The 10,348-nt window shown below is 34.7% G+C and overlaps 2 protein-coding genes across 2 annotated transcripts; both read right to left on the bottom strand.

Annotated features, from left to right (window-relative positions):
- Positions 1–677: 677 nt before the first annotated feature.
- LOC115980546 lies at positions 678–1,166 on the bottom strand. Its single transcript, XM_031102779.1, has one exon. The coding sequence runs from the start codon at positions 1,164–1,166 to the stop codon at positions 678–680; it is 489 nt and encodes a 162-aa protein (XP_030958639.1).
- A 4,590-nt stretch (positions 1,167–5,756) lies between these two features.
- LOC115981699 (heavy metal-associated isoprenylated plant protein 35-like) lies at positions 5,757–7,828 on the bottom strand. The gene is made up of 3 exons (XM_031104016.1): positions 7,652–7,828; positions 7,459–7,534; positions 5,757–7,059 (listed from the first exon to the last, which is right to left on the bottom strand). The coding sequence occupies exons 1-3, from the start codon at positions 7,727–7,729 to the stop codon at positions 6,107–6,109; spliced, it is 1,107 nt and encodes a 368-aa protein (XP_030959876.1). The 5' UTR covers positions 7,730–7,828; the 3' UTR covers positions 5,757–6,106.
- Positions 7,829–10,348: the final 2,520 nt, after the last annotated feature.

The following is a 10,348-nucleotide window of genomic DNA, read 5'->3' on the forward strand; positions in this document are numbered from 1 at the left end:
AACCCCTTGTATAAGTTAGGGTACATAATTTCGACACCACTGCCTTAGTCCACCATCACCCTCTTCATGTCATACCCACCAATCCTGAACGTGACCACCAAAGCATCATCATAGGGCTGTATGGTTCCAATCTTATCCTAGTTCGAAAAACTTAATGCCGGTTGAATATCCATTCTAGCCATCTTCGTCTCAAGATTATCATCCTCGGCGAACAACCGAGCCAAAGACATCACTCTGGAGGGACAAGAACCAATCCTCCCTAAAGCAACAAAGATGACATTGATCGTTCCCAGAGGAGGTCTTGAAGAAGCATCTCTCCGTGGTTTTCAACCTATCTGGCTCCCCTGGCCACTGGAATGATGCAAAAGCTGCTTTAACTTTCCTTCTTGGACCAGCTGGTCAAAATGATCCCATAAATTTCTACATTCTTCTGTAATGTGTCCTTGGTCTTAATGGTATTGGCAATAGAGGCTTTGGTTGCGCCTCATGGGGTTTCCAGCCATCTTGTTTGGCCATTTGAAGAACGACTCATTTTTAATCTTCTCAAGAACCTGATGCACCGATTCTTGGAATATCGCATTAACCACCTGAGTATTAGTAGACTCTGACTGCCCAGCAAAGTCTCTCCAAGGTCAGTTGTTATTGTTGTACTGGTCTGACCTGAAATCCCTCCTCTCTTAAGGGATAACCTTAGCTTTTCCTTCCCCTAACTGCTGGTCTTCCTCAACCCTCTTGTACTTATCAATCCGGTCCATGAGTTGGCGCACACTGGTGACTAGCTTGCCAGTCAAAGACTTCCTTAAACCGTGCTCGGTTAGAAGGCCGGCCTTGAAGGTGTTGATGACCACGTCATCAAAATCACCATCAATCTCGTTGAACATTTTCCAATATCTGTCCGAGTATGTCTTCAGAGTCTCCCCTTCTTGCATGGATAAGGACAGTAGGGAATCTATGGGCCGAAGGACCCTAGTACACGTAATAAAATGAGAGCCAAATGTCCGAGTGAGCTCCTTAGAGGAACCTATGGAATTTGCCCTTAGGCCGTCGAACCATCTCATTGCCACAGGTTCCAGACTGGATGGGAACACCTTGCACATCAGGGTTTTGTCTTTAGAATGGACAGTCATTCTCTGACTGAAATGACTCACATGCTCCACCAAGTCCATTCGTCCCTTGTAGATGATGAACGTTGGATGATGGAAACACCGAGGAAGAGTTGCCCCTTCAATCCTGCGCGTGAAGGGCGACTTGGAAATCTGGTTCAACGCCTTGCTCATAGCATCATTTCCCAGTCCTCTGTGAGTTGGGCTCTTGTATCTGCGTTCACGGTGGTATTCCTCTTTATATGAAAAAGACTCACTAGAAGGAGTCCTTGATCTGCGTTGATAACTACCATCCTTCTCACTATCAGAGGAGGAATCAGACTAGGAAGGTGTTCGTCTTCGTCGAGCATGGCGTAATTCCTTCTTTAGATGGTCAATTTATCTTTGCATGGCTCTGTTGTTCTGCTCCCGAGAGACGTGACTCCCGACTCGAGAGTAACTTTTACTAGTATGTGTACACTACCTTCCCGATCCCACTCGTGTTTGAGGTTAAGGAAATCATTTTTTCGTTGGGAACCCATGGATTCTTGTTGATGGAGACCTGATCTTACCATGGTTAACCGTCGCACTCACTATTACACAAGTTCTTCCCACAGACGGTGCTAATTGTAGGGACACGTTTTGCAACCCAAGCCCAAAATGTAAGGGATATTGGCCTAGTGAGCCTAATATAATAAATTTGTAGAGAGTGGATCAAAGAACTAGGCCCTGATTAATTTGACAATGGCTAGTATGGATTTAGAGGATGATCAAGCAAGAACAAGGAACATGAAGTTGAATGAATTCACTGTCCGAGGAGGTAAGTTTTCATATAAATCAATTAAACCGATTACAAGTATAATTTTGATGGCTATAGTGTCCTCTTTCTTTTTTTCCGATCCCCCTCCTTATAGAAGATCTCTTACATTATATAGCTCCCTCTAAACTATCTTGATCCTACAGCTCCCTCTAAACTATCTTGATCCTACACTTGTTGGTCATTTGAGCTCTTACTTGAGTATATATCCCATCAGACACCCTCTTTGGCTTTTTGTGAATTATGGTAGCCAAGACAACACTGTTTAGGGGTCTTCTCCACATAAATGCAGCCAGAGAAGTAGCTGCAGTACATTCAATGTGGTGGTAGCAACTTTCCCTTAGATATTTTTGAGTTCCCTTTCTTCCCGTATGTTCATGATGCACATCCCTATCACTAGAGCTTTTTGGAATGTCACCCTGATTATTGGAATGCATATTTGAGCTGTATTTATCATACCTGAGGAGATATTCCTCCTCGGAACACCTTCCCATTTGTATCTTGCTCATTAAGTCCTGAGTCTGAACCATTTATTACTATTCGTTTCTCCTTGGACTACTCACGCTTTCGGCCAAGGCCCAAGTCCTAATATATGATTTGGGCTCTTAACCCTATAGTTACTTTACGTGAGTTACCATTTAAAAATAGTCAAAATATTAATGAAAAAATTGTCTTTAACAAATGGCTAGCAAACAATTAGGATATCATGGATATTTGAGATATTGACCGATAATTTTTATTGTATTTGGATTATTTTTTTTGTTTGATATTTTGTTATGTTTTCCATAAATTTTTTGAAAAATTGATTATTTTAACTCCAATATAATAAGTAATCATTTATTGTTTTGGGTGTGCAATAACGTGATATTCCTTTTTTAACGTAATAGTAGATCTTATTAATGAAATTCATAGTAGATTTATTACTCATGTGAGAGAAGCGGGTATCACGTCCCTATCCTAAAGGAGTATCTAATATATATATATATATATATATATATATTTATTTATTTATTTTTTATTTATCTCACTTTGGTAAAACTTTGAAGGTATAATAATGTCTTATTCTCTCGTCTCACGTAATAGTGGATCACATGAATTAAATTTATGATAAATTCTACTATTTGATTGAGAGGAGGTTGCATGATATTATTATACTCTCGAAATATTGTATAATTTATCTTATTTTTTTCCTATTGAATATTCATATATACTAATGATATCTATTATATTTATCTTGCCCTATCTTCATAATTTTCTATGATATATATCACATATTTCAGGGCTATCTTGTATTCCTCCGCTAATAATTTTTTCAAAGATAATTTAAAATTAAGATATTACAATTTGGCCATATTTTAATTATTAGCAATAATGATAGTTTTTTATAAGGTAAATAAGACCAAGTTTATGTTTAGTCGTGGTGATTGAAAAGTGGAGAGAATAGAAAATGTTGAAAAGATTTAAAAAAAAAAAAAATGGCATAGAAAATATTTGTATTTCATCATGGGTGTGTGGTGTGTGTGTGTATATATATCCATCCTAATTCTCCCTACTAATCAGCTTTAAGACAACTTTTTTTTTTTTTTTAGAATGAGTTTCAATCTATAATATCATCTCCTAATGATAGCTCTTTTATCATTAAACCAAAACATTAATTAGTTTTTAATGTAGGCAGAGATTGAATCTCAGATCTATTATTTAACTATCAGAGACCTTACCAATTGAGCTAACTGGAATCCACAGCTTCAAGACAACCTAAACAGTCATTGTTGATTCATTTTGTCCAAGTTGTTGAGAATAGGAAAAATAACAGTCACTTTTTTTTTTGATATGAAATAAAATCAATGTTGATAAAAAAGCTACCGTTCTACCGTCTTCCTAACAATACATTGGTAGAACAAGTTTTCTTAATCATACTTTAATTTTCCATTCACACTTGCCCTCTAAAAACTGTGTTTTTACATATATGGTCACCTCAAGAAAGAATAAGAACCAAAAAAAAAAAAAAGGTTCTCCATGATATCAAAGCTTGGAATGTCAAATTCCACTCAAGTGGCCAACAGAATAAAAGCCAAAAAAAGCTTTTTAGGGATTGAAAAAGATTATCAAAGGGACGCATTGGTTGTTTTTGAATTTTTCTTTATCAAATTGTGATCAAAGTTGTTAAAAAAATGGTGATGCCATAAATTCCCTTCAAAGATACATGAAAGGGAATGATACCTTATAAAGACTAAAGAGAAGGTGGGCTGATATGTAGGACCCATGAAAATGGAATGCTTGTTTTTAATACTTATTTACCAAAGTGTCCCTGAGTTTGAAGGGAGAAAATATTGCACCTTACAGAGTAAGTAGGGGGGACATTTTGGTAATATAATTAGACAGTGGATTTTTTTTTCTTTTCTTTTCTTTTTGAGGATCGTAGTGGAGTTAAGTTAGGCCAAGTGTCACCCAACTTTAAAAATCAGATAAAATTTTTCTTTCTTTGGGAAATCACGTATCATATATCCTAATAAAAAAATTGAAGTATTGTTCATAAATTAAACATCTATTTCAAGTCAGAAAGAACCTAATTAAGATGAATAACTAGCATGGACATGGTTTCTTCGAGAAAGAAAATAGGGAGGTTTTTTTTTTTTTTTTTTTGAGATAAAAAAATGAGGAGGTTTTAATTTGAGTAAATCTGGTAGTTATTCATGAAACTAGTCCTGCAATAATTTTTCATAATTTTTCCGCAACTCATTTACGTAAGGACTGGTATCACGACAAATTTTTATAATTTTATCATAATTTATTTATATGATGGTTTATAAATGATGAAATTATAAATCACATAAATTTACAATTTTTTTTTTAGCCATTATCACCTAGTTGTAGCCTGTGAAAATTGTTTAAAGAAGGAAATGCAACCTTTGCTTTTGATCCGAGGTGGCAGCCTAGCAACCTTCCACGTTAAAGAAGGGAAGTGACAGAAAAAAAAAAAAAAGGGACAGACAGTCTAGCACACACTCCAAAGGTAGTTTTATTGAAAGAAAGAGACTGCTTTTCAAAAGAAGAATGGAGGACAATAAAGAAAGGAAATCCCATCAAAACCAAAGCCAATATTTTAAAAGACTCATTAAATTGAAAGCAAGAAATGTTTTTATTAAAGACACAAAAAACCAGGACCTTACAGTTACATTCACTTTGTAAACAAATCCTTCCAGTTCATTAATTATCTTGATCTCATTTAATTAAGTTACTTCCTTAATCAGAATTCCCTTTACACATCAGAGCTAGAGGCTTTGATGGATCTCAAGGGTCCTACAAACAACCCAGCAGCATTTACAACCAAGTGTAATACACAAAAGCTTTATCAAAGCTTAACTTAATAGGGCTGCGACCAAAAGTCACAAAGCTTACATGGCATAATGACACTGTATACAATGTTTAGTACTGACCTGAATTGTTAAGAATATAGTTTTTCCCAAATTTTCATCCCCTGCCTTTAGAAACGTGCCCAATTGAGCCAGATTTTGTAACTTTGAATGGTCAAAAAATATTTTTTACTCACCATGGTTTTATTGACCTATCCATAGCACTTGTTCCCGTTCCCTATCATATGTCATAACCGCATTTCTTCTATAATAAAAAATAAAAAAAAAAAAGGTAAAAAGTTCTTAGCGTTACCATAATAATATCCTATTTACAAATACTAAAAGTTGAGGCTGCCATAATAATGTCCTACTTACAAAAACAAAAAAATTGATCATCATACCTGTTATGCTAACTAGCCCCACGAGTACACTAGTGAGTATTGAGCTGCAGGCATAATGACATTATGTGTACATTAGTAGTTTTTTTTTTTTTTTGGGAGCAAATATTAATAGTTTCATTGATCAATAAAGTTCTATTCAGAAAACATAATAAAGCAAATCTACCTTATATGTGTAAGAGCGAGAAATGGGGGCCTACAAACAACTAGGCATTACAAGGGTAGTAACTTTTGGACCAATCTTGAAAAGAGTACGTACAAAATAGAGCCACAAAACCCCACTTCAACCAACCCCCATTTATTTTCCCTTCCCCTAACTCAAACTGCTACTTTCCTTTTTTTCGTATCTACATTATACATTACAAAAATTATCCCCATTGGCTTATACAAGTAGTATAAGCTGGCCTAGCTATATCCCCCACAAACGTTCAGCTCGTTCCATTTCCACACAAAATGTCACATAATTGAGCACCCATTTGGATTTTCATCACTGAAAAGCTCGAAGGAATCTGATGGATGTGGTTGATAGGAGTCATAATAATAATCGGACGGTGGAGGATGATCAGTCTCGTACTCAGTCTCATGAATGTACACGTGTGAATTGGGTGGCGTTGGTGAGGCATAATATGATGTACCATGGCTACTAGTAGGTTGTGCCATGCTATAACTTGTGGCATACACTGGTGGAGCTGAATAATAATGCTGTGGCTGTGAATAATAATGTTGTGGTGAACTTTGACGGTACACATGCTGAGGTGGAGAGCTGTGATTGGCTGGATATGGGTTTTGACCATGACCATGAGGTGCTTGAGCATGTGCTTGAGCATGAATTGGTGATCCAGTGCTTGGGGGAGCATCGCCAGGATGTTCTACACCCTCTTCAATTTTGACACTCACTTTGTGCCCCTTCTTTTTCTTCTTTTTACCTCCACTGCCACTGCCGCCGCCGCCACCACCGCCGCCACTTTTCTCAACCCCATTCTCATTTTCACAACCAACACTAATCTTCTCAGCCACCGGTGGCTGGCTACCGGCTGGAGAGGTCACAGTTTGCTTCACCTCAGGCTTTTGCTCTTTAACTTGTCCGCTGGCTTTACTGGTGACCTCACCATTTTTACTTGGACAACCACCTTCACTATGTTTAGAAGGGTCTTGGACATGATGACCTTCAACTTTCACTGCTTCTTTTTCCTTGTCTTCACCATGGTTGCTTTCTTCAGCGCTCTCTTGATCACTTTGTTTCTCTTTCTTATTCTTTGATTTGCTTTGCTTTTTCTCTTTTTCAGGCCAAAGCTCTGCAGGTCTCCCTGTCTTTATCAATTTTCTAATCAAAGTCTCAGGGTTTACATTCCCTTTCACTGTTACTATGGCTTTTTGTTGCTTCAAATCAATATCTGTCTCATAAACACCTGAGAATCAAACAAGAAGTTGGCAAATTTGTTAAGGGCAAGAATGATATATATTAGAGGGAATGAGAAATGGGAAAGCCTGAAGATTTGAGCTGAAACAAACCAAATATGGAAATGAAAGAGAAAAGCAAAGGAAACTCAGTGATAAGGTGAAACTAAGAAGAAAAAGGGAAAAATAAATAAATAGGAAAAAACACAAGCAAAAAGAAAACAGCTAAGAACAGCTGCTAAGCGCCTAAACCTTACAAGAGAGAGGGAGAGAGAGTAATAACCTAAAGGATATGATGAAACTAAGGCAAAACTAATGAAAAAGAGCCCTATGAGAAAAGTAAAGTCTGAAGTCTGAGTTTCAAACAGGGAAAAAAAAGAACTGATGTAACGTTAGGGTTTGGGGGTTACCTTCAACGCTATGTAGAACCTTTTTTACTTTTCTTTTGCATCCTTCACAGTGAATGGAGACTTTCAAGACCCATTTCTGGAAATAAAAATAAGAGATACGAAGGGGTTAGAACTTAGAAGCATGTGTGAGAGTTGAAAAGTTGTTTAGAAAGAAGAAGTGGGTGTTTAATGAAACCATGTTTTGTATATATACCTTGCAATTGAGAGGTTCTGAATTTTCTTCTACCATTACTTCTTTAGGTGGTACTTCTTTAGCTTCTGGGGCTGCCATTGGAGGAAGAGGTAAAGAGACAGTTGGGTTTTTCAGTGATGAGGAGAGAGAGAGAGAGAGAGAGAGAGGGAGAGGAAGGGGCTGCTTTGAGCGTGAAGAATTCACTTAAAAAGAAGGAATGAAGAACCTTTAAGAGTTGAGAGAGCATTTAAAAAATTTTAAAATTTTAAGAATTAAAATTAAAATTAAAAAAGTAGAAGTTAAGTGAGAGAGGAAAAAATCAAGTATGGGCCAAGTAGTTGGTGCATGGTGGGTTGGCAATAACACCTGTCATGAGAATTAGTAATATTTTAATTTTATAATCTCTCTTTTTTTTCTATTTTTTTCCCTTTTCCTTTTAGCATTAAGTAATAGTGATATTTTTTTTTCTTTTTCTTTTTTTTTGGGCTAATGGACAGGTATGGCATTGATGCTTCTTGGAAGACAAGATTAAAAGCATTTTCATTTATATACTAGTAATTCGTAAGTTTTATGCAACTTTATTTAACGACGAAGGAACTCTTTTTTCTTTCCAAAAAATCAAAAAGAAAAACTCTTTTTCTTTGCGTAGGTGTTTAGGAAATACAATTTAGGAAAAATTATAAGGCTTATTTTCACCTATGTGGGGAGGAGTCCGCCTAATGGGCAATGACCCTAAAGTTTTCTTAGAAATTAGTATGACATTTTTTTATTATCATTTATTACAATCTATTATATATAAATATTCTTATGTGGCTTGTTGTGCTTTTTATTATGAAGAAGAAATATAAAATAAATGATTAGTATAAGTATAAAATTGGAGATAATTTATAAAATAATATATAAAAATGGTAAACTTATTATTTATGAATAAAAATAATAATTCGATTTGTACAACACATTAAATTTTAAATGGATTCATTTACGATCACTAGAAAATGTAAGAACAATATATTTAATTTATTAAAATTTTCAAACATTTTCTTACAGATATTACCTTGGAACTAGACTTGTCAAACGAATCGAATTAGGTCAAGTTGGATTTCGTTTGAGTTAAGGTCAAAACTTGGTCGTTCTAAAAGGGTTGGGAGTGATCAGCTTGACCCATATTTGTTCATATAATAATAATAATAATAATATTGTCTTTGTATTTCTTTTAATACAAATAAGAAAATACTCAAAAATAATATTTATTTAAATAACCAAAATTCACTAATGGTACGTCACCATAAAAGAAAGAAAAAAGAAAAAATTAATGTTGTGGACCATGTCAAGTTATCAATCTTCTCAAGTATATCTATTCTTTTTGCATTTAAAATTATAGTAAAATTATATTACCTAGAAAGATATATATTTTTTTATAAAAAAGTAATAAAAATAAAACACAATATATTAGATAAGGAAAAATAAGTAAATATTTAATATAAATTAATATATTGTACTGTTCCATCTAAATCTAATATGTGAAAAGAAAAAAAAAAAGGTTGGGTATAAGTTGATCCGACCCGACCTAAAAGGCAAGCGAGTCGGATACAAGTTCGTCTGTTTTTGCTTCAAGTCAAAAATTCCAAGCCAAGTAGGGGAAATCAATCATGCTTAGGTTAGGTTAACCGTTAACACTCGAAATCCAATCTTGTTAGGTTTACTTTGAACAATTATGAGCTTCAAGTTCTATTATGGAAATGAAACTAGTAATCGAGTGATGATCTGAAAATATGAGTAGAGCGAAACTTTCAAGACTGTCATTGGATTAAAATGGGAGAATAGGATGAGATTAGAAGTAGAACTACCATTAAATTGCAGGGGATCAGGTTGATTTGGGTTAAGAAGGGCAGGAATTCCTTCTTCTTTTTTTATTTATTTATGCTGTCAATGAGTGGTTAGGTTTTTTATTTTTCCTTTTTTGATAGATGGGTTTCGGTTAGGTTTCAAGCATTTAATATGGTTAGATATTTATAATTTGTAAACTAAAATATAAATGGAACCACATAGGTTGGTAACCATATATGGTCATATGCGCTGTAACAGTACAACAAAATTTCTTCCTATTATCATTTCAGAATTCTGATACTTATTTCCATATCTGTAACATTTTTTTTAATAAATTAAAGCTGTGATTTCTTCTTTTCTGAAATCTAGCTCACTCCTCTTCTTAGGCGAAAGTAAATAATTTCTAGAAGTTACTGGAATCTTTTTTTTCTTTTTTCTTTTTTTGAGAAGAAGGTAAATTAGAAGTTTTTCGAGCCATGACCATGATTATGGTATTTATATTAAAATTTTTTCTTCCCCTCCCAAAAAAATAAAAAATGCAAAAGCTTAAAAGACAATCCAGTTAGCATCCTTTCAACCTAAGAAACCCCATACCTTGACCAACTGGTAACTTACACACCATGGAACGAGCTGCATGGATTTAAATAATTTCTTTCAGAAAGTAAAAAATATATAATTGCATAAAGTAGAAGAAAATATGGAGAAAGTTTAATGTATAGAGAAAAAGGCTACGGTATCTAATATTATTATCAAAACATTTTAGTATTTATAAGCAAGTAAAGTGTTCATTGTGATTTCAGTCGTATGAGTTTATTATATTCATATATATTGTGCTCTTTTCATTTCTTTTTCTTCCTTTTTTTCGCAGTGGAATCAATAGTTAATTAGAGT

The sequence above is a fragment of the Quercus lobata genome, chromosome 3 (genome assembly GCF_001633185.2).
Source record: "Quercus lobata isolate SW786 chromosome 3, ValleyOak3.0 Primary Assembly, whole genome shotgun sequence".
In the NCBI taxonomy this organism is placed as follows: Eukaryota; Viridiplantae; Streptophyta; class Magnoliopsida; order Fagales; family Fagaceae; genus Quercus; species Quercus lobata.

Excerpts from the sequence above, each read along its gene's own strand:
- LOC115981699 (XM_031104016.1), bottom strand. The coding sequence starts at position 7,729 with ATGGCAGCCCCAGAAGCTAAAGAAGTACCACCTAAAGAAGTAATGGTA. Across the intron at positions 7,535-7,651 it reads CAGAACCTCTCAATTGCAAG|AAATGGGTCTTGAAAGTCTC; the intron begins GTATATATACAA and ends TTTTATTTCCAG. Across the intron at positions 7,060-7,458 it reads GGTTCTACATAGCGTTGAAG|GTGTTTATGAGACAGATATT; the intron begins GTAACCCCCAAA and ends TTTGATTCTCAG.
- LOC115980546 (XM_031102779.1), bottom strand. The coding sequence starts at position 1,166 with ATGGACTTGGTGGAGCATGTGAGTCATTTCAGTCAGAGAATGACTGTC.